General features: G+C 31.8%; 1 protein-coding gene across 1 annotated transcript; it reads right to left on the bottom strand.

Annotated features, from left to right (window-relative positions):
• Positions 1–2,993: 2,993 nt before the first annotated feature.
• Positions 2,994–7,005, bottom strand: LOC112025852 (cytokinin hydroxylase). The gene is made up of 5 exons (XM_024058536.2): positions 6,584–7,005; positions 6,041–6,267; positions 5,626–5,867; positions 4,846–5,224; positions 2,994–3,613 (listed from the first exon to the last, which is right to left on the bottom strand). The coding sequence occupies exons 1-5, from the start codon at positions 6,861–6,863 to the stop codon at positions 3,194–3,196; spliced, it is 1,548 nt and encodes a 515-aa protein (XP_023914304.1). The 5' UTR covers positions 6,864–7,005; the 3' UTR covers positions 2,994–3,193.
• Between the last annotated feature and the right edge of the window lie 17,979 nt (positions 7,006–24,984).

Raw genomic sequence — 24,984 nt, 5'->3', positions numbered from 1 at the left:
TGGGAGTTAATTAGCTAAACTTGAGGTCCAAGTAGGGGTTGATATGGTTGAGATTTGGAGGAATAAATGCATTTGATGAAAAAGTCGTGTAAAAAGCAAGTGGATAAGTTGTTACTAGGCCCATTTGTCAATCAACAGATGGTCCAAACAATACTCAATTTTATTACTTTTTGGGTCTGTTTGGGATTCGTTTATTTTGCTGAAACTGAAAATTTTTTGTTGAAAGTATTGTAGATAAATGTAAAAGTTAGCTAGAATAGTATAGTGAAACTCATTAATAGTATCAAAAAGTACAGTGGAGCCTATAAATAGTAGCATAAATAAATTGAATAGTAAAATAAGATGACTTTTTAATTTGGAGTCAAATGCACACTTTGGTTTTTCGCTTGCTCGCCTTTTAGGTCAAACCTTCGTAACTTTGAAATTCAGTCCAAATTCAGAAATTTTCAAGTCCCACGTCAATCAAATCTTATTCTAAAATCCTCTAACATTCAATATAAATGGACTCCGCCAATACCATTCTGAATCCCCTAGAGATCTAGAGGAAGTAATAAGGAAAGTTCCTTTGGTGTTTTGGTCCTCTTGTCCTCAAATCAATAGAAGGGTAAGCATGAGTCCTCTTGTCTTGAGTTTACAACTTCAAATTGTTGCCTCACTCCTCTAAAGACTCTCTTGGAGTACCTCCATTATTTTTAGGATTTTAGAGGAAGAAACAAAGTAAGGTACCCTCTTGGGATAAACATCAAATCCTATTGGTTTTGAGTTTACAAACCTTCACATTGTTATCTCATTCCTTAACAACCTCTAAGAGGAACCTCCTCCTCTTTTGGGGTGCTAATGCATGCAATATGGTCTCTTAAACCTCTCTTTTAATTAAATCCTAGCAATTTAGATTCAAGTATGATTTTATATTAAATATTGTTGAATATCTATGCTTAAGTTCTTGAATATTTTTCCCATGTTCTTTTATGCTAGCATGCTAGATATTAGGATGTTAATTATTTTGGTAATAAACATGTTTCCCTGCTTTTAATTCAAATAATGTGGTCATATGTTTAGAATTAGGGGTTTGACCTAATAGTAAACACGTTGCCATGCCTTTGATTTATAATAGTAGAATCACATGTTTAAATTAGGATTTTGACCTCACACACACACATAATCACCATGATTCAATTTCCAACTTTTTCAAATTTGACTGTATGTTTTAATTAAGGTTTTTCACCATGCTTACATGAATGCTTATTTAAATTCTGGATGATGTTCTCTTGAATGTTATGATATGTTATTTGGATGATATAATATAACTATTGGCCACCATAATCTAAAAGACCAATTTCACTGAGTAAGGTGAGTGCCTAACATATTCTTTTCTTGTAACATAACCTCTGAACTTAGATCAATGATTTGTAGATTAAAGATTTTCCAATTACTTTCCAATTTCTAGATTGTAACTAGAATCCAAGCAATGTACTTCTTCTTAGATTGTATCTAAGATCAAAGCCATGTAATATTCTATATATTTTTCAAATGATGTACATTCAAATATATCAATAAAAATTATATATGTTTTGGGTATTTTTTTTTTTTAATTTTTTCTTTAATTAAAATAAGTGATGTCTCTATTGTAAACCCTCAAATTAGGGCAAAAAAATATAAATAGTAGAATGTTCATTTTGAAACGCACCAATATGAGTACTTTTGTTCACACGAGTTTGGCCCAATTAGAAAATTGGAGGGCCGGGGATACGGTCTCTCTCATGAGTGTTTGCACGTACACACACACACACATACATACATACATACATATATATATATATATATATAATCATGAGCTAACCTTAGGAGTAAGTAATGTCCATAGGTAGAATTATGATTTCTTAGATAATATAATAAACCTTGATTAGAATAATACAAACAGTTTAGATTGTGATATCTCTAAGCTACAAAATAAAATAAAATTTTAGGCCACAAAATAAGATAACAGTTTAAACCTACTACATATAAATATTTCTAAGGAGGTGCCTAACATAACTCTTAATTAAAAGTAGGTTTTAGTTATCTCAATTAGTGAATTTTTTTTTTTAACCTTGATAAAATTTCTTATTATAAAATGAATGATGTGTATTCAAATCCCCCTTACACTAAAACCAATTAATATTTTGGTTTAATGGTAAAGAGTAATTATTACAAAGCAAATGTCTTATGATCAAATCTTGTCATGAGTGTACAAAGTACTTATTAAAAATAATTATTAAAAAAAAAAAAATGAAGGGGAAGCCGGCGGGAGGGTGGGGGTGGGGTTTATTTGTGTTGTGTTCTGGCTAATGACACGCCCAATAGAGGAGCGTGAGGTAGGAATATCTCGTAGGAAGCATGTTAGGCAGGGACAGAGGAGAAATAAAGAACATGGAAGTTGAAACAAAAAAGAAATTAGTAGTGGGGGGAGCGGAATCCCAGATTGCTGTTAGCATTTGATAGGTTGGCTGAGTTAGCACCCTTTGAGACTTGAACCTAAAATATATTAAGAAAATGTAAGAATAAAAATTTTTTTTTTTTTTGGGGCACAATTTTAATGTAATAAATTGTGCATGTTGGAAAAAAAATAGTTAATTAATATGAAAGTGATAAACTGCTACTCATAATTTAGCACATCATATCTGTAGCAAAACAACTTGACCCTACCCATTTCTTTTAAAAAAAAAAAACACTTACCTTTGTCTATTTTTAAATGTTAAAAGTTGAGCATTTGTTAAATCAGTTGATTTGAAGAAAAAGATAGAAGAATCACATTACCATTATAAGTGTCTGGGGAGCATCCAAGCTAAAGAAGAAACACTATTAACCCATCACCTTATGTTTTCGCTTCTTTGATTTTTTTTTTTTTTTTTTTTAATGGGACTTTAGGCACGTCTAAACAGCCCCTAACTTTAAATAAGTGCTTGTTTTGACCCCTAAATAACTTTATGGCCCTTCGATTATATAACACCAGATGACCAAAACCAAAATCATAATGCTTCTTTCATTTCATTTGTAATTCTTACAATAGCATATTTTCTTCCCTGAATCTATTACCTCTAACTTTGGTTAAATTGAAAAAGACTTCAAGCATTTAAAATCTATATCAAAACACTCATTCCAAACTCCCTCGTCAAAACACAAGCTCTCTATACGACTTCAAAATCAGTATGTTTCAAGTGCTTATGGGCTTCAAACATACTTGAACTCCATACTTGGGCTTTATTGTGAGAACAGTAACAGGAGCATGACGATAATTCTCTGAAATAGTGAAGCTAAACCGCGAGATCAACATGGCTAATATGATCTTAGCTTCCATCATGGCAAAAGCTTGGCCAACACAATTTCTGGGGCCTGAGGCAAAAGGAATGAACCGGCCAGGTGTGAATGACTTGGAAGCAAACCTTTCTGGGTTGAACTCATTTGCATCTTCACCCCATAATTCTTTGCTATGATGAATTGCAAGCACTGGAATCCATATTGATAGACCCTTTGGGATATGCAGGTCACCTAGCTTAAGATCTTCTAATGCCATTCGAGGTAGAACAGTAGCTGGTGGATAGAGTCTAAGAGTTTCATTTATTACCATATTCAACTGCAAAGACAAGTTTTAAAAATTGTGTAAAAATAAAAAATAAAAACCCTTTAATGAAAGCAAGAATATTTCTAATAAGATAATATGAGAATTGAGAAATAGATTCAAAGATAGGATTTAGTTCAATGGCATTGATGGATCTATTTTATGAGAAGAATTAGGATTGAAATCCTTCCTTCTGACTCGTAACAATTTAAAAAAAAAAAATATATATATATATATATATGAATATATATATTAAATCAAACATTTTTATGACGTTATGTCACTAATACAACTTTTAAAACTCTGCCTACAAAGGCAATGCCACATACTTTGACCATTTTTGGTCTCCTTTCAATACCAACTAAGCCACTAAAACAATCATTTCTGACTCTCAAAATTTTATATTAGGTTTGTCCTCTCAGACTCTGAAGTGGGGAGTAATTAATTGAGTGCACTAGCCAGTGTCCTCAGTTTTCCTTTTTGGATTTAGTTTACTAAGGGGAAGAAAAGCGGCGCTATGTCCATCGCACATTTTTTTTTTTTTACTACTATTGAAGAACTAAGACTTGAATTTGATGTTAGCCAAAAGGTAGAGAAAGTTACATAAACCTGGACCTGTGTGATAAAAAAAATAAAAAAATAAAAACCATCATTTTCACAATTAACTATATACATATAACAGTTTCTCAAAAAAAAAAAAAAAAAAAAAAAAAAAAAAAAAAAAACTATATACATATACCTACCAACTGACGGCACATAATGAGGATTCTGGACTTCTTCAATACCATTTTGATTATTTTAAAAAGTTAAACCATGGTTGACATTACATACAAATCAAAAGTAAATATCCCTGAGTTTATGACTAAAGAAAATAGCAATTGCTATTTGCTACTAGTGCAGTAGTGCTAGAAGTAGGATCTGTTAGGTACTATTTGTTTTTGCGAAAGAGCTATTTTTGGTTAATATATAGGTAAGCACTGTTTATTAGGGGCTATGGCAAATTGCCAATTGTCACTACTTCCTGATGTTTTTAGGATTATATTTTACATGTTTTGTCCCAATCTCATGTATATTTTATTTTGATTAGTACATAATAAAAATAGTATTAATGATGATAATATGAAAAAGTAATGTTATCATAATCAAAATTTATCACTTCACATATAAAAATAATTGTAATCATAACATAACTCAATTTCTTGGAACTCCACCCATAATAATAATAATAATAATCATTTCTTGCTTACCAAGGTGAGCTTGGAAAGATGATCGACAGAGGGAGTTTCACCATTGCAAACCTCCTTCACCTCAGCTCGAACTTTTTCCTGCCAAGAATTGTTGCTGGCTAGTAACATGATGGCCCATGTGAGTAAGAGGGCAGTGGTTTCATGTCCAGCAAAGAAGAATGTTTTGCATTCATCCATGATCAGCTGTAAATTTAAGCTGAATCCACCATCTTTATTTTTTTGCATCTCATTAAGGAGCATACCCAGCAAATCATTCCCATATGAGCTACTCCGACCAATCTCTACACAGTCTTTTCGGCTTTGAATTATTTCCATCAATAACCTCTCCACCTCTATCTTCAATAATTTTATTTCTCTATTATATTTACTAGGAAAATACCTGAAAAAAATCATAAATATATTAAGGATTTTGAATTTTTGTATGCTATGCTGGATGACTTTTTTTTTTTTTTTTTATTTAGGGGGTTGGTTTTGCTGACGCATTTATAATGATTACGTGATAGATGATGTTTAATTTAATTGAAAAATCCTTAGAAATATCTTAGATATTGTAACTCTCTTAAAAGTGATGGACAGAAAATAAAGACTACATAAGCTTAAAGTAAAAAGATGGAATCTACAAAAGTAGAAACAAGAAAATCAGATTGCGTAAAAGAAATATCCCCTATCTATCAAAGGTAGAATCGTCCGGTTAAAAAAAAAAAATAAAAAATAAAAAAACACATGGTATAGATATCAAAGACTTGTGTGCATGACTATATATCCATATATGTAACTTACCGACTTCCGGGAAGGTATAAGTTGCGAGTTGCTTGGGCACAACGCCGTTGCAAATCTGTCAAAAGGTGGAATATTTGTTTTCCTTTCTCATAGCTAGTATCAAACTCCGTTCTAGATATTATATCTGCAGTGAGTCTAGTAATGTATTCACCAATTTCCACCTCTGTTTGGCTTGATTCTACAGCATTTTGTAGTGATTGGACTAATTCCTTAGTGCATTTCACCATGTACCCCGCATAACTCTTTAGAAAAATGAAAACCAACCATCAATTTATCACATTCTTAATTCGAACATTTAAAAATAAAATTTTAAAAATAAAAATAAAAAAATTTGATTTTGAAGTGAAAAGTGGGGTTGTGGCAATATTGCAATATCATTGAGAACAATTTTCAGTCTTATCATATATTATCATACCTTAAGCCTGTCTCCCATGAAGGCCGGAGCAACGATGTGACGCTGATGATACCAATCCTTGCCGTTAGCCATTAATACACCTCTCCCAATGAAATGTTTGGATCCTTGTTGTTGCTGCCATGACCTACCGGACATGGTGCTGTACTTGGACAATAGTTCTTTTATTAACTCAGTCTCCGTCAGGCACATCCTTGGCTCCACCCCATTCCAAAATATAAATCTTTTTCCTAATATTGCAAACAAGCTAGTATGAGGAAAAGATGAACAAGAATTCATTAAAACATAACAATAGAAAGAGGAAGATATACACATATATACATCGGGACTAGTGTCCACGGATGTTGAAGCCAAACATACCCACGTGGAGAAAAAAAAAATTATTTACTCTTACGGAAGAAGTCTGTTCCTCTCCCATAGAGGATGTGGACCCCGAAGTACCATCGCGACTAGAGCTCAGATGGTTAAGTACAAACTATAAATATATATATATATATATATGCAAAGTTTAATGAGGGGAAAATGAAAGTAGCTAGCTAGCAATACCATATTGTTTGGACCACGCGACGTAATGTGGTAAAAGGCGACCCACGATGTCATGGTTGATAGAGTTCATGTCATGGGAGGTAGTTTTGGCTACAAAGGAGGCCATGTCCAAGACGTTGCCTATGAGAGGCCGAGGTTTGGGGCCACGCACTCCTTGCTTCTCCATGATTTTTTTGATGCGTCTTGGGTTTAGAAAGTAGCATGAGAGAGTGTCATACGCAATTTTAATGAACAACGATAGGAATATGGCCAAGAGAATTGTGAGCACCACCATGGCCATGGTGGTAATCAAAGACAAAAGCTTGCAGTATCAAATCAGTCTAACTAATTAGATAGCATCTCACACAGTCCTGCTGCACAGAGAGAGAGAGAGAGAGAGAGAGAAAGAGAGAGAGAGATAGAGAGCAAAACCGGGGGTTGTTTGGGTTAGTGAACCGAGATCTAGAAGGCTAATTTATAAAGCTAATAGACAGAAATAGCATTATTTTATTTTATTTTATTTTTTTATAATACGGAATTTTCTAAGTTTTATGGTCCAATTAAATTAAGTTGGGAGAATCAAAATTTTAAATTTCAGAATACTATTCTTACCAAAATCGGTAGTAGACTAATTAATACATACTATAGAGCATCAATCAAAAAATAAATAAATACATACTATAACAGAGCATCATAAAAGATAATATTATTACTGCTCTGCCACTTCAATAAACCTACTTCAACTATTTGAGTTATAAATAATAATAAAAATTATATTCTTTTAAATCAATCTGACATCCAGACTTGGTTCTCAAAATTTTACCCTTTAAGAATACACAATGTGTGGAGTGTAAGGGGCAGGATTAATGCAGATCTTGGTAGGTTGCCTATTTATTTTGCTTGGAAAATAGAATCCACCTTGTCTTGGCAGGTAACTAAATAAGGATTCCCATCATAAATTGTTATGCCATTTGGCAATATTACTATGGATATGTCTGGTATGCTATAATAACTCATTTAATTGAATAGTTATTATTTTTGTTTCTCAAAAAACAGTTCAAGTGTAATAATTAGGATTCAAATCTTCTAGAGTTCAAGTGTATTAATTCCTCTGAGGTGTCCATTTTTGTAGTTGATATGGCATTTATTTTAAGGAGTAATGTTACACGCACAAACTATTTTACAACATTTTTACAAAATATTGATGTGGTCAACCTTTTATTAGTTTTCATCTAGGCCTCCTATTAATGTCACTTTTTCATTTACCAATAATCATTCACCACATCAGCAATTTGTAAAAAAATTTGTCAAATAGTTTGTATCTCTAACATTATTCTTATTTTAAGATTTTTATCAATGGATTAATGACATGGTATATTCTAAACCATTTATTTTAAAATAAATGGTTCAAATTAAGAAAACTCTATGTGGTAGATTATCTTAGGAACTCTAAAAGATCTAAATCCGAATAGCTATTCCTCCTTAAAATAGTTGTAATAACAATTCCTTAGTGCATGTAATAGGTTTTAAAATTAATATATTTTCAAAAATATAAATTTTTTGTATACCTCATCTTTTAGAAACTTTCCATATGTAACAATCAAACTTATGAATGGTAATAGTTATTCCATTACAATATCTTCTATTCCTAGTAATAAAGTTTACTAATTCTAATGTAATCTCCATTCAATAAACCAAATGTGCCTATGTTTATTTTGAGATTTTTAACAATATTATTTTATTTTCGTTTAACATGTCAGTCATAGTTATTAAAAATGGGCAAATTTCTCAGGGTAGACCATTAACTAGGTAAACTAATACATAAGTGTTAGGTTACACATGTAAGTAAAATCCCACATTAAATAATGATAAGAAGAATGAGTAATTAATATAACATAATTGAGTACATACCCATTGAGTTTAGGCATTTTAGGTTAAAATGTGTCATATTATATCAATTATTCAAGGAAGCTCCCTAAGGTTTTTATCTCCCCAACAAGTGGTATTAGAGCCTGTGGTAGTATGGAGCAAAGGTATCAAGGTTATCGAGGTTCCTTTCACAGTTGAAGCAAAAACATGGTGTGTATACTTAAAGCCCTTTCACAAATGGAGCAGGGTGGGTCCTTTTCGCAGTTGGAGCGAGGACGGTATATTGAACCAAGTGAGCTCATAAAGCCCACAAAAACGATCTTGGAAAAAAACCCAACAAAAGAGTATTGTTACCATTGGTGCTAGACAACAATGAAGTGCGAGGTTCCGATGGAGGATAAAAGATGTGCGGAGTTGACATGTGGAGGCCCATGGATGATGAACTAAGTGAAGGGAAAGACCCATTAAGCAATGGGAAGCAAGTAGGACTTGTTCATGGTTCACAGAGAGGTCTTGAAGCCCATAGAAAGGCAGAGACCCACACATGAAGGAGAGATTGTTGGATTACACGTGTGAGTGAAGTCCCACATTAAATAATGATGAGAATAATGAGTAGTCAATATAACTTAATTAAGTACATACCCATTAAGTTGGTTCAATTGTTTAGTTAGACCATAAATCAATAAAATCTAGTAAAATCCAGTATAGGTCCATTACATTATCATTAATTGAATGAGGAGTGTAGTGAGGAGAAAGTATACCATGCTTCGGTAATACCAACTCAGCATCTGTTTTGGTATTTCTTACCCAATAAATGAGTGACACATGTTTCAAAAAAACCACATCAGACTACTCCAATAAATTAATCACAATCTTCTATACTATCAGGAAGATAAATTAATCATTTAGTGGAGTAGTCTGATATGATTTTTTGAAACAGGTGTCACTCATTTATTAGGTAGGAAATACCAAAACAAATGTTGAGTTGGTATTACTGAAACATGGTATACTTTCTCGTGTAATGAGAACTAAGGATTTTATATTGAAGTTGATATTGGGCATTTCAATGAAGAGACCTTTAAGTTTTATCTCTTGTAATTAATGGAAGTAGAAATATAGTGAGATATGCAATATGCATAAAATGTGATTTTGGAGTTTGAGATATGCTTTTTTTTTTAAATAGTTTTTTAAGTAATGTGATAGGATTTTATTTATTAAAAACATGGTTGCAATTTTATGACATTATTTTATTTTATGTTTTCTAGTGCTACTTTTGAAATGTGACTAGTTTTTTAGAATTAATTTTAGTTTGTAATTTAGACATGCCTTTTTCAATTTACATATTTATTATAACTTACTTTTATATTAATTTTTTTAATTTAACTCTACAGTTTGACTAATGACTTATTGTTTGAACCAGTGATCGACTCCTAGACCAGGTCAATGTCCTGTTTAGATTTTGTTGGAACGTTTTAATATTAATTAATTAAAATGAATAAATATTACAACATAAATGTAAAGATGTGGGAATGAATATGGAAGATGAAGATTTAGTGAAATTGTTTAATCCCACATTGAAAATGAGAGAGATTATTTTATTCTTTTTAATTGTGGTGATTAATGGGCTAATATAAATTAACTCAGATATTGGACTAGATACGTGCGCAAGGGGGAAGTGAAGGGTGAAGGTGTTAAACATGGAAATGAATCACCCTCTTTGATCCTCCTACTTGATAACTCATTCGAAATAATTACCATATCCATTAGTGAGTAAATGGCCCGAATTAAGGCTGTGTTCGTTTCGTGTAAAACGTTTTCCGGAAAATACATATTTTCCGGAAATGTTATTTTCTGGAAAAGGAAAATATTTTTAAGTGTTTGGTTGAATTATGAAAATTGTTGTGGAAAATATTTTCATGTGTTTGGATGTATTCTAAAAATGCTATTTTCCGAAAAAATTTTCACATTTTCTCAACATCCAAACAAATTTTATTACAAAAAAATTTCAACATCACAACCAATTCAACAACAAATTCCAGCAATAAAAACACAACACAACAACAACAACAACAACAACAATAAATTCCGGCAACAACACAACAACAACAACACCAAATTCCAGCAACAACAACACAACAACCACAACACAACAACCACAACAACAACAATCAGTTCATCAAAAAACAAAAACAAAAACAACAATCAAACTTTAAAAAAAAAAAAAAAAAAAAAAAAAAAAAAAAAAGGAGAGATCGAGGAAGACGACGATCGACGGCGCGGCGCGGCGCGACGCGACTCGCCGGTGCGAAGAGCGCTGGGTTCGAAGGAGTTCGACGATCGACGATCGACGATAGACGGCGCGGCGCGATCGATTTTTCGAAACTGGATCTGCTCGTTGCAGTGAGGCGATGGGGACTCGGTTCGTGGGTTCATGGTCGCCGGCGATGGTCTCTCGGCTTGGATCAGCGATTCGTGGGTTCGTGGCTGCCGGCGATGGGCGCTGGGCGCTGGGCTTGGATCGACGATGGCGCTGGGCTCTCTCTTTCTTTCTCCCTCTCCCTCTTCGTGCTCTCTGTTTCTTTCTCCCTCTCCCTCTTCGTGCTCTCTGTTTTTGGGTTTTCTGGAAAATAGGATTTGAAGTGAAAATAGGAACTGAATCCATTTTCACCTCTGACCGATGGTCAACAGAAATCAATTTCCGGAAAATCGATTTTTCAGGTGCAACCAAACGCCCGTAAATTCAGAAAAGCATTTCCGGAAATGCTTTTCACCCAAAACAAATACAGCCTAATACTCCACTTAACCCATTTAATGGACTATCAGCTTGGGCCTTATCATTCTTCAGAACCTCCTTATCTCACCATTAATTGTGTAACTCCAGCCTATCAAATTAATATCCAACAATTAATCTTGTAACACCAACTATATTAGAATAATGGACCTAACTAATTAGACTAATTTGGGTAGTAATTTCGTGAGGCCATTGAGCCTATAAATAGACTCATTCAAATCCAATCCAAATGACTGCAATAATATACACTAAAAAATAGAGAGGTTCTTGGCAAGGAAGAGTGTTTTTTCTAGTGGAGTTTTGGGCTTGAACACTTTGTACAGAGGTTGTTCTAGCCATACGACTTGTTGGGCTATTGTATCCTGGGGACAAAAGTCAGAGAAGGTCTACACCAGTTACAACATTTAGCCAACTAAGGGCTTGAATCTCTTTAAAGAGAGCAAGTGCCAAGCCTTAGTCCAAATAGTGTTGTATAATTTTTCTCTTTAAATTAATAATATTCAGAAGTATTACTATGTTTCTCTTTATGTTATTTTCATTATTATTGTGTTTGTACCAACAGATTTAATAACTATGTAATCAATAATCTGTATAATTCATGAGAGTATTTTATATAATATGATTTTATATTTTTTTATCAAAATATAAAATTTGATAATTTTTAATAAAGATTTATTATGATTTTGTTTGTATATGGAACTATAGATTCTACTATTTAAGAAAAACATTGTGTGCCAATATTTTAATAGAATGTGTAAATGCAAAGTAAAAGTTAAATTCAATCAGAGACTATATCATATACTATACTATATAATAAAAAGTTGAGTCTAGAAATCATTGTTGTGCAAAGTGGATAAACTATTTAATTGCCACATGATTGCACCAAATAGCAGGAATTTTTTGGATCAAACAACAACTTAATTGTTCTTACCACTTTATCAATTTTTTGGATAAATATAAAGCCTAATTGTTGTCATCAATTTTTCTTTTTCTTTTTCCTAGCCTAAAATTTGTCTCACAATTTTTCAACTTCTGCCTTTTTAATTAATTATTTATTTATTTTAAGTTGAAGTGTCACAATAAATTTTTTTTCTTCCTTTTATATATAGAAATATCACTTCATTTTATTTTTTATCAACTTTTTCTCAATTACTTTATCAATTTTTTGGATAGAGACAATATTTTCGTCTACTACTATATCAATTCTTTGGATAGATAATAAAGCCTATCAACTTTTTTTTTTTTAATTCACCTAATAAAGGGTTTTATCTTCTTCTTTTTTTTTCTTTTTTCTTTTTTTAACTTTACGTTTAAGTGTCACAATTTGTTTTAGTTTATTTCTTTTTCTTATCAAAATTTTCTCTCAACCACTATTTACAATTCTAATTCCTCCGTTAATTAGAAATCTAAATTCATCACCATATGAAATTCTCTATCTAATGAAATTCTTCAAAGTTTATATTTTCTTTATTTTTCTTGGTGTAAGGGCGCTGAACTACCCTTCAGCTTCCCCCTCTCCCACCCCAAAATTTTTTAAAAATTTCCCTAACATGTATAATATTAAAATTTTGTTAATATTAGACACTAAATTTAAAGGGTTGACCTCCCAAAAAATAAGAGCTCCCCTCCCCCCCCAACAAAAAAATGATAAGCTAACCCAATGGCCTCCAAAAAATAATTGTCCAAATGATCCCTTAAAAAAGAAAGAAAGGGTTTTTATTAAAAACAATTTGTCTATTTTTTAAACTAAAACAAATTATTGATAGAATAATGTTTCTCCTTTTTAGTTTTTCACTTTTTCCCTCTCTAATTTAATTAATTTTGTCATTGAGTTCAAGTAGTGGATTTTTATTCAAAATAATTTTATGTTTGAGATCTTTTTTTTCTTTTTTTTTTTTTTAAATTCAAGACTAAGTCTGTCGTTGTTATTGATGTTGTAAAATTTCTTAGTATTTGTCAATACTTTATTTAAATTCAAAACTTTAAATGAAAATTATGGCAATTGATGTTGTTAAATTTCTAAGTATTTGTCAATACTTGATTTAAATTCAAAATTTTAAATGAAAATTATGGCCATAATTTTCATTTTCATTTAAAATTTTGAATTTAAATCACTCCATGGAATTATTTAATGTTTGGAGTGATAATACTAAAAAAAAAAAAAGACAAAATTTAAAAAAACACAATAAAATATTGGTGATTTTTTTTTTTTTTTGGGTACATGTTTATGGAAAACTTGGCAAATTTTGAATACTCAAAATTTTATAAAGATAATAAGTTCTATGTATTTTAAATATTTATTATTATTATTATTATTATTATTATTATATCAATAATATAATTTGGTCCCGAAACCAAAATTTCTAATTCCACCCCGACTTGGTGTAGCCAAATTCACCATCCCAGATCCCTAACGAAAGGTCACCACTTCTTCTTTGTAAAAATCCGCTTAAAGATTTGAGTAGATTTTGTAGTGTGTTTTTGTTATATAACTTCATTCTTTCTCTTTTTTGTTTGTGTGTTTCTATAAATAAAAAATAAAATAAAAAAAGTTTCTTACTTATAAATATTTTCCGTAATATTTATAATTTATTAAAAAGAGTGCAATAAATATTTATTTTAGCTATTGCTCCCAGCCTGTTCTCTTTAAACCTCGACGGTTGGAGATGTGTACAGTCCCACATTCACTAACCTCTGTCGGATCGGGTTTCTTTTTGAACTGTCAATGCTAATCAAACATGCCTTTTGTCGTTAGAGCCACCGCTTTTTGGGCGGATAAAAGCTGCAGGTGTAGAAAGTGCGGCACATTTTCTAAAGTTAGATAAATTATAAGTTTGCTTTATGAGCTATGTTTTAGAGTTTGATTTTGTCCACAAATTGACAACGGTGTCGAATTTAGTTCATAAACTTTTGAGAATATACTCAATGTCACCGTTACCCTCACTGGCCTTACAAAAATGAAATGATTTAANTCTGAAATCCTTACTGAAGGCTTTTGGAATTTTTTGGGTTGCACCGCTGGTGCTTTGCCCTTTCCTTTCATGTCTGACTGAGAGGTTCTTTTCCTCATAGTAGTCTGTAATTGGGTTTTGGGAAAAGGACTATGTCTTGAAATATTATTTTGAAAATAAATATTTTCATGCAAAGCTTCTTTCGAATTCATTTTTAAAATCCTATTACTAATGTCTTTCTGTGAAATTTCTTTAAAATGCTTTAGAAGAAAATCATTTTTAAAATTTAAAGTGTATATAGTAAAACAAACTTTTTCCTGTGCACCTTTGTGCTCTTGCTAAGTAGTAGTGGTATTAGAGTAGTCATGATGAAGTCTATCAAAGTGAGTGGAACTTAAAAAAATTTCAAAATCTTTCATGATTATATCCATGTATGCATTACTATATATCTCATTCTGCGAGAATATCGGAAATAAAGCTTCTCCATAAAGTCTTTTATCAATGATTATGATAGGAAAATCTATTAGGGACTCATAATTAACTCTTTTTGTTAAAAAATTAATTCTGTCTTTGTTCAAGAAATTACCACAATTAATGTTTTCTTTAATGATTAGTAAAGGAGAATCTGTCAAGACTTCTTTTATTAAAACATCTATTATGTGAGCATTTAAGGATACTATAAAGGGTGTAAGTATGTTATTTATTATAATTTTGTTTGGTACATCTGTCAAGCTGTTAGTCCATTCATATTGACTAAAAGAAATTATAAGTATAGTTCCATGTTTTATGTCTTTTCTACTAAATTCTTTTTCACAAGGTGTTTGGACTATGTGTCAATGCCTTTGCAAAAAAACAATGGGGGAATAAGAACAAATCATTACTATATATCTCATTCTGCGAGAATATGTGAAATAAAGCTTCTCCATTAAGTCTTTTATCAATGAGTATGATAGGAAAATCTATCAGGGACTCATAATTAACTCTTTTTGTTAAAAAATTAATTCTGTCTTTGTTCAAAAATTACCACAATTAATGTTTTCTTTAATGATTAGTAAAGGAGAATCTGTCAAGACTTCTTTTAAGGATACTATAAAGGGTGTTAGTATGTTATTTATTATAATTTTGTTTGGTACATCTGTAAAGCTGTTAGTCCATTCATATTGACTAAAAGAAATTATAAGCATAGTTCCATCTTTTGTCTTTTCTACTAAATTCTTTTTCACAAGGTGTTTGGACTATATGTCGATGTCTTTGCAAAAAAAAAAAACAATGGGGGGAATAAGAACAAATATTTGTCCCTTTGTCTTGTTTAAATTTCTTTATGTCATTATTAGTCAATTGGTCATTAAGTGATATTTTTGTCTTTAAAAATGACGAACTTCTTTCAGTTCTATAGATTCTCTCTTTGGTAGTATCTTTTCAGATAGTGACATTATTGAGGAAATCAATTTCTTTTGGGATCAAGGGTAAGATGAAATTAAGAGGTACATTAGTTTTAATTCCCTCATCTGTCCTAAATAGGGGTAAATCAAGACTATAAAGGGATTTCTTAAAACAACTTTGGAAGAAAGGTCTTTAACAAGGACAGTTTCAAAAATATTCCATCATTACATATGTGAACATTAGGTAATTTATAATTAAATATCTGAGTTAATCTTTTAGATGATCTTTCATAATACTTTAACGGGATTAATCTTTCTTGTATACAATTCATGTTATCATCACTTGAGTCTATCAATGTGACTTCTGTCAAAGAAAACTCTTTATTAATTATTAAAATAATTTATGTATCCCTAATTAAACTCAAAGAATCCTGTCTATTGCAATCAATTTTATTATTATTTGAAACATTAATTTCTGTAAGCTCTTTATCTATAGGAGGAATCTCTTTATCTGTAGGAGGATCAAGGGGTTCTGTCATTATTATACTTGTTATGAGAGAATCTATTAATGGTCTAGGAAAATATTTCAAGTTTGTTATTTCTGCAATATTTTGTTTATTTATTTCTGTGGAATTACCTTCTTTAATTTCTTTCATTTCTGGTTTTACTATTTTTGCTTCCGGCATTAAGTCTTTTAGAGTTACTGGTTTTATATCTACGCCATCTTGTTTCTTTTTTGTCTTTTCTCTCTTATCTTTTCTTTTCTTAGCTTTTTCTCCTTTTTCACATTCCGTAGCATAGTGTCCATATTTCCTACACTTTACAAGCAATAGGTATCTATAGAATCTTTCAAATTTAGTAAATAGTTTTTTTTTTTTTTTTTTTATCTTTTAGGTGATTGGATAGATTGTCTATCAATTTCATTATTATGTCTTTTTATTTTCCTTTTCTTTTATTGAATTTAAGTGGGTTGGTTGATTTTAATTCTTTCTTTTTCTTTACTTGGTCTATCTCTTTCTGTTTAACGTCAAACATTTCCATTAATTCATTTATTACATCTTTCTCAAACTCTTATTTACTGATTTGTTTAACAATTTTATTATGTCTATCACATTGTTTCTTAGTATGTCCATATTGTTTACATTTATGACAAATAGTATTTCTAATGTGTCCAGACACTTTTCTTTTCTACTCTAGTGTTTGTTCCCATATAGTACAAGATGGCATAGACCTTTCTTCCAAAGTTGTTTTAAGAAATCCCTTTATAGTCTTGATTTACCCCTTTTTAGGGACTGATGAAAGAATTAAAACTAATGATGGAATCTTACAATCTGTTTCTTTCTTTTGGACTCTTCTTTATTTTCTTTAGACCTACTTCTATTATATCTTCTATTATTGGTTTTATATATGTTAACATCTTTCTTTTCTTTCTTTCTTTTCCTAGAGGGAGCAATCAACGGATTAAAGCAATATTGCTCACAAAAAGTTCCTAACTCTGTTTTAGCATATCTTTCTTCTTTCTCTATTTGATTTTTTAGCCTTAAATCATTACACAGCCATAGACCTGTTTTATTGATTGAAGATATTATGTCACCATATGTTAAGCTAGGATAGTCTATAGTTCCATCATTATTGGCTATATCAAAAGTAATCTGAGTTAGTAAAGTTAACTCAAGTTAATCTGTCGGTGGAAACTTGTGGAATATCACTATTGATGAGCAGTCGTCTGTCTGAGAATCTATCAGATTTCTTTTTACACATGCTAATAAACATTAGACGCATGCTAGTAAACAATAGTGTAGTGCCTTATAATCATTTGTTTGTATCTATATGGAATGTCTTGGATCTGTCTTGAAGCTATTAACGTGTGCTGGTGAATAGTGATCTGTTGCAGTGAATAGTGCTCTGTCATGGATGAATAGTGATCTTTTGTCATAGTTGTATGTCCTTTCTGGATCTGTCTATTAGTAGCTATAGTACCTATTCTTGTATTTTGAAGGGATGTTGCCTCAATTGAGACGCCTTCATGCTCTGTCTGAAATCTTTAATAAAGATTCATGTTCATGCTCTATCTGAAATCTTTATTTACAGTCGGGTAGTTGACCAAGAGCCAGAATGGAATCTGACAATCTGTTCTTTGGTATCATTTTTTGTTACCTGTTTTAAATTCCACCATAACCTATGTTAGAAGCATCTGTCTCAACAATTTTAAAAGTATTGGGGGAATGAATAACAATACAAGGAAGTTGCTTAACATATTTTTTTTATCTGTCTGATTATCATAGTATGTTTTTCTGTCCATTGAGGAGGATTCTTCTCTAGCCTTTTATACAAGGGTCTGCATATCTTTCTTAATCCTTAAAAGTAATCTAAAACATAATTTAGGCTGCCAAGAAATCTTTGTAACTGGTTTTTATCTTTTATTTCATCCAAGAATTTATCTGCAAATTGAATAGCTCTGTCAATGGGGCTTAAGGTTCCCTTGTAAATATTATAACCTAAAAATCGGATTTTATCTTTAAACAAATTTATCTTAGTTGCTGATACAACTAATCCATTATGTTTAATTACTTTAACAAATATATCTAAATGTCTTTAAAGTAAGGATTTCATAGTTCCATCTTTTGTATCTTTAAAGTATTCAAAATAAGTTAAAACGGAGTATGGAATATAAAAATAGAAACTAGTAAAATCTTACTTGAATAAAAACTTATATCTTTGATAAAACTTGAAAACAAACTACTATCTTTGTTACAAGCTTTGAAAATAAACTGTCTAAAGAGTTACAAGATTGCAAAGTAAAAAACTGTCTTTGAAACTGAAAGGTTACAAGATTCTGTCTAAAGGGAAGGGTTACAGGATTACAAAAGGGGAAGGATTACAAAAGTCTTTCTTGAGGGAGAGGGAGAGCCATCTTCTTTCTGGAGTTGGAACTTTAGAGAATTGAACCTCAGAGAATTTGGAATCTGTCTCCTGTCTTTAGAGTCTGTTTATTTATAGATGAAGTGAACCACGATAAGTCTTCAAAGGTAACCTGAGTTAGTAAAGTTAACTCAACTTAATCTGTTGGTGGATACTTGTGGAATATTACTATTAATGAGCAATAGTCTATCTGGGAATCTATCAGGTCTCTTTTTACACATGCTAATAAACAATAGACGCATGCTAGTAAATAGTAGTGTAGTGTCTTATAATCATCTGTCTGTATTTGCCAAGAATGTCTTGGATCTGTCAGTTTTATTTTCAAAGCTTGTATCAAAGATAGAAGTTTGTTTTCAAGTTTTATCAAAGACGGGAGTTTTTATTCAAGTAAGATTTTACTTGTTTCAGTTTTCATATTCCATATTCCATTTTAACTTATTTTGAATATATCTATTTTGCTATTATCTTCTTTATCATCTATTTTATTATTGTTTATGCTTCCATATTATTGTTGTTCTCTCTCCTAGGTACGTTATGGTATCAGAGCCATGGATGGTAGATATATGAGTCCATACAGATACAGACAAATGTTCATAGGTCACTACTGTTCACTAGCATGTGTGAAAAGTTCACTAGCATGCGTGAAAAAAGACCTGATAAATTCCCAGACAGACTACTGCTCATCAATAGTAATATTCTACAAGTTTCCACCACATGAATACATTGCCTCTGCTAGCAACGTATCCTAAAGGGATATTGTCTCTATCAAGATGCCTTTATGCTTATCCGAAATCCCTACTGAAGGCTTTCAGAATTGTTTGGGTTGCACCACTGGTGCTTTGCCCTTTCCTTTCATGTCTGCTTGGGAGGTTCTTTTGCTCATAGTATGCAATTGGGTTTTGGGAAAAGTATCATGTCTTGAAATATTATTTTGAGAATAAACATTTTCATGCAAAGCTTCTTTCAAATTTATTTTTAAAATCCTTTTAGCAATGTCTTTCTAAGAAATTTCTTCAAAATGCTTTAGAAGAAAATCATTTTTAAAATTTAAAGTGTATATAATAAAACAAACTTTTTTCCTGTGCACCTTTGTGCTCTTGTTGAGTAGTGGTATTAAAGTAGTCATGATGAAGTTTGTCAAAGTGAGTGGAATTCAAAAAAATTTCAAAATCTGCCATGATTCTATCCATGTATGCATAACTATATATCTCATTCTGCGAGAATATGTGAAATAAAGCTTCTCCATAAAGTCTTTCATCAATGATTATGATAGGAAAATCTGTCAGAGACTTATGATTAACTTTGTCTGTTAAGGACTTAAATCTATCTTTTTTCAAGAAATTAACACAATTAATGTTTTCTTTAATGATCAATAAAGGAAAATCTATCAAGGATTCTTTTATTAAAACATTTGTTATATGAGTATTTAAGGATACCAAAAAGGGTATATGTATGTCATTTATTATAATTTTGTTTGGTAAACTATCAGTCCTTTCATATTAACTAAAAGAAATTGTGAGCATAGTTCCATCTTTCATATCTTTGCCACTAGATTCTTTTTCACAAGGTGTTTGGACTATATGTTAGTGCCTATGCAAAAAAGCAATGGGGGGAATAAGAACAAATCTCTATCTCTTTATTTCTTTTTGTCATTTTCTGTCAAATGTCATCAAGTAATATTTCTGTCAGCCTTCTTTCAATTCTGTAGATTCTTTCTTTATTAGTATCTTTTAAGATAACGACATTATTGAGGGAATCAATTTCTTTTGGGATCAAGGGTAAGATGAAATTAAAAGGTACATTAGTTATAATTCCTTCGTCTATCATAAAAGAATTTCTTAAAACAACTTTGGAAGAAAGGTCTTTAATAACTTCAAAACATATACCTTTATTACAAATGTAATCATTAGGTAATTTATGATTAATTAACTCTTCTCCATTGGCCTGAATTAATATTTCAGAAGATTTTCCATAATATTTGAAAGGTATTAATCTTTCTTGTATACTATTAATGTCAGTATCTAAGTCTATTAAAGCAATTTCTGTCAAAGAAAACTCTTTATTAATTACTAGAGTGATTTCTTTATGGCATTTTTGAAAAATTATTCTATCAATTAAGCTCAAGAAATTCTGTTTTTTGTGAGCATCTTTTTCTAATGAAAGGGGGCCTATCATGGGATTAGAAAATTCTTTTAAATTTATTATTTCTGCAATATTTTTTTCATCTATCTCTATGAAATTATCTTCTTTAATTTCTTGTTTTACTATTTTTGTTTCTGTCATTAAGTCTTGTAGAGTTACTGGTTTTATATCTATGCCATCTTGTTTCTTTTTTGTCTTTTCCTTCTTATCTTTTCCTTTCTTAGCTTTTTCTCCTTTTTCACATTCCGTAGCATGGTGTCCATATTTCCTACACTTAATACAAGCAATAGGTATATCTATAGAATCTTTCAAAATTAATAAATAGTCCTTTTTATCTTTTAGGTGATTGGGTAGATTATCTATCAATTTCATTATTATGTCTTTTTGTTTTCTTTTTCTTTTACTGACTTTAAGTGGGTTGGTTGATTTTAGTTCTTTCTTTTCTTTACTTGGTCTATCTCTTTCTGTTTTATGTCAAACATTTCCATTAATTCATTTATTACATCTTTCTCAAACTCTAATTTACTGATTTGTTTAACAATTTTATTATGTCTATCACATTGTTTCTTAGTATGTCCATATTGTTTACATTTATGACAAATAATATTTCTAACGTGTCTGTCATTTTTCTCATTATCTGATGACTCAGTAGTATTTAAAACTATTATGTCTCTTTCTTAGTCTATATCTAAAGGTGAATTTAAAATTTCTATCTTTTTACCTAATTCTGCTAAACCATTATCTTGGGTATATATCATGGATCTTTCAATTGATGTTAGTCTCTCATCAATTTTTTTCTTTTAAACTATCATTATTCCTAGGACTATTATCTGTCCTTTCTTTGTTGACTAAACTATCATCTTCTTTCTCTTTCCTTATCATGTTTCTTTCTTTTCCTATGTCTTTTTCTATATCTATTTCTTTACATAGAGTTTCTTTTGAGTTGGTAAGAGTACCATTGCTTTGTTGTCTTTCCATTCCTTTTTCTTTGTCTTCATCAATTATACCGACCGTCTTCTTTTGTATTATTTCTATAGAATTTCTTTCTTTCTCTACTTCTTGGAATCTGAAAGGTTACAAGATTATATTTGTCTGAAGGGAAGGGTTACAGGATTACAAGAGGGGAAGGACTACAAAAGTCTTTTTGAGGGAGAGGGAGAGAGCTATCTTATTTCTAGAGTTGGAACTCAAGAACTAGAACCTTAGAGAATTTGGAACCTTAAATTTGAACATGTCTCCTATCTTCAAAGTCTGTCTATTTATAGATGAAGTGAACCATAGTAAGTCTTCAAAAGTAACCAGAGTTAGTAAAGTTAATTCAAGTTAATCTGTCAGTGGAAACTTGTAGAATATTACTATTGATGAGCAGTAATCTGTCTGGGAATCTATCAGGTCTCTTTTCACGCATGCTAGTAAACAGTACTGACCTATGAATCTATTTGTATCTATCTGGACTATCTTGAATCTATCTGGACAATAGTGATCTGTCGCTGGTGAATAGTGATCTATTGCCAATGAATACTGATATGTCGCTGGTGAATAGTAATCTATCGCCAATGAATAGTGATCTATCGTTGTTGTCCATCCGGGAGAGCATTCTATCATGATATATCTGTCTGTCTATCCATCTGTATTCGTGTAGTTATCATAATCTAGCGGATCAAAGTTATCCTCATACTGCTCATGCTCATAGATTACTCCATATTTACTACATAGAACACAGTATGAAATAGGAAGATAAATAGGGACACGATCCTTTGCCATCATTATTCTAGGATCCTTAGCAATCTTTTTTTTTTTTTCAAAAGGCCTTCTTGCTGAAGGTCTTGGACCATATACGGCTATCCTGTTGTTGTAGCCATATAAGTGGAAGCCTTTGTCTAATTCATTCTATATAGCCACTACTTGCTCCTTGTTATTGTTGGTCAGCCTCAAGACTCGTTGGCAAACCATAGTTTCACATTGGTCAGCCCATTTTTGTTAGCCAACAAACAGGCGTTGTTTGGGTGGTCCCATAATGGAGTTTCCCGAGGAGGTGGTCCTGATAGCAAGGATACCAGTGGTTACTAATAATTCCACCAATAATTATTAATTGCTTGGAAATAGAATGAATATCTTTAGTCGCTCATCATCTGTTGTTAGGACACATTTAGTTCAGGCACACACTAATCTGGACATGGAAAATGATAGAATAGTTAATTCTGAGGAATATAGCATGAAAGATATAGACAAGAATTTTTTAGAATAGAATAAATGGAATATATCGATAGAAAGAACTGATAAAATCTACAAACAGAATTCCTTTTCTAAATTATCCTTCATGACAGACTACACTATAAAAACTATTGAAAGAACTTACTCTTTATTTAATGAATATGAAACAATTCAGTTATTTTCAATAGACTCAATTAAACGACATAGAGAAAAATATGTCTTTTTACATGTTGGTTTGGTTCAGGTAGCTGTAAAACAATTAACAAGAGAAGCTTTAAATACAAGTGTTTTTCTTTGTTTAAGAGATGACAAACATTTGAGATTTAATGACTCACTTTTAGGAATGATGGAAACAAGTTTACATAATGGACAACATATTTTAATTGTTATCCTAATTTTTCTTTAAGTTTATCTAACAGAAATATTATGGATGCTTTAACTTTGAATGTAAAAACAAATGGTTATTATATGAAAGAAGGCTCAGAAACCTTTAGCTATTATTTATAGGATTTATTATAAACTTATGAAAACCACCCTTGATCCTCAATCCATGGTAGAACCATCCCCTAAAGGACACACTCTCCTTCTTCAAGCCTTAACCCCAAATAGTAGACTTCGTGTACCCCAACAAATACAATGAAAAGACATAAACCTTCCTGAACAATGGCAGCTATAGGCCACTGCTCCCACACCAAAGATAGAAAACACAAAGCCAGACTTCATAGCACAAAAGACAGACAATACAGTTATTATTTCTTTCAATAATAATGACAAACAAACCGACAGCCTTATTAAACCCAGTAGTTCTTCAGGCAAAAAGACCCCTATGATGTTTACCCCTAGAAGCTCCTTCTCCTCCAGAACATCTTTCTCTAATTCCAGACCTTTACCTCCTCAGAATCTTCCTCCAGTTATACACCTTCCTCCCATAAACACCAAAAGAACCCCAACCCAAACAGAAATAGCTTATTATCCGACAAAAACCACATAACCAACCCCTAATGTTCATCAAGCCCTTTATGAGCCCTAACCTTAACCTGATTCTCCTACTCAAACAGACATTTTAGGATTCATAGATCATGACATACGAATTAATGTTTTATCTAAGGAATTTGTTTTAGATAAGGAATTACTAAAACATGACTATTTAAAACCTGAAAATACTAATAGGAAAAACCAGTTTTTTGAAGAATATAATGAACAAGAAAGGAATAATTTAAGAACTAAATATTATGAAATGGTGACAGACTTGCAGACACACTTTAATTCTTTGACTTTTTGGACTATCATAACAAAAAGATAAGTGTTATAGAAAAAACATTGTCATGGATGAAGACAGAAAATCATGAAAAAGTGTACCAAACTTATCCACCCTTTGAATCAGTTATATTGAATCAAAGTAATGGAGTTTAAGTGGTGGTTACTCTTATAAAAATTCCTAGTTTAAGTGATGACAATAAGAACCTAGATAGTATAATTCAATAGAATAATTATACTAATATATATCTAAAATCAATTGGTCAAAAGCTACAAGACATAGAAGATAGAATTACACCCCCTTCTACTTCCATTAAAAAAAAAAAAAAGGGAGTTGAGCAGTTTACTTTGGGGTTAGTCTCTCCCCAAAATCACCTTTGTTAGGCCGAGGATAAGGTGGTCCTCGGCGTAGATTGGGAAAATAGACTTTCCCCCACTTTAGTCCAGAATAGCTTGTGCTCCTCGGCATGGGCCTTGGGTCTGCTACATGATGGGCCGAGGCTATCAGGCCCATGGGCCCCACAATAGCCCCTCAAAACCCTGCTACACATTCCCTCGGACAGGGAGGAGGGTTTTGATACCTGCGGGGCCTATTGTGGGGCCCATGGGCCTGATAGCCTCGGCCCATCATGTAGCAGACCCAAGGCCCATGCCGAGGAGCACAAGCTATTCTGGACTAAAGTGGGGGAAAGTCTATTTTCCCAATCCACGCCGAGGACCACCTTATCCTCGGCCTAACAAAGGTGATTTTGGGGAGAGACTAACCCCAAAGTAAACTGTCACTCTCGCATTTAATGCACTCAACTAACCCCCCTGACCGCATTAATGGGGAGGTAACCCCTTGGCAGGATAACGTTGATCAGAGTGAACCACTTGAGTACCGATAAGGCCTCT

Source organism: Quercus suber, unplaced genomic scaffold, assembly GCF_002906115.3.
Source record: "Quercus suber isolate HL8 unplaced genomic scaffold, Cork oak 2.0 scaffold_594, whole genome shotgun sequence".
Taxonomy (NCBI): Eukaryota; Viridiplantae; Streptophyta; class Magnoliopsida; order Fagales; family Fagaceae; genus Quercus; species Quercus suber.
The sequence above is the reverse complement of the archived record's forward strand: the minus strand, read 5'-3'. Positions and strand labels throughout refer to the sequence as shown.

What these genes read in the sequence shown, in the direction of transcription:
- LOC112025852 (XM_024058536.2), bottom strand. Translation starts at nt 6,863, where the DNA reads ATGGCCATGGTGGTGCTCACAATTCTCTTGGCCATATTCCTATCGTTG. An exon ending in TTATACCTTCCCGGAAGTCG is followed by an intron (nt 5,225 to 5,625) that starts GTAAGTTACATA and finishes GATTTTTTTCAG; the next exon opens with GTATTTTCCTAGTAAATATA. An exon ending in ATCTTTCCAAGCTCACCTTG is followed by an intron (nt 3,614 to 4,845) that starts GTAAGCAAGAAA and finishes TTGTCTTTGCAG; the next exon opens with TTGAATATGGTAATAAATGA.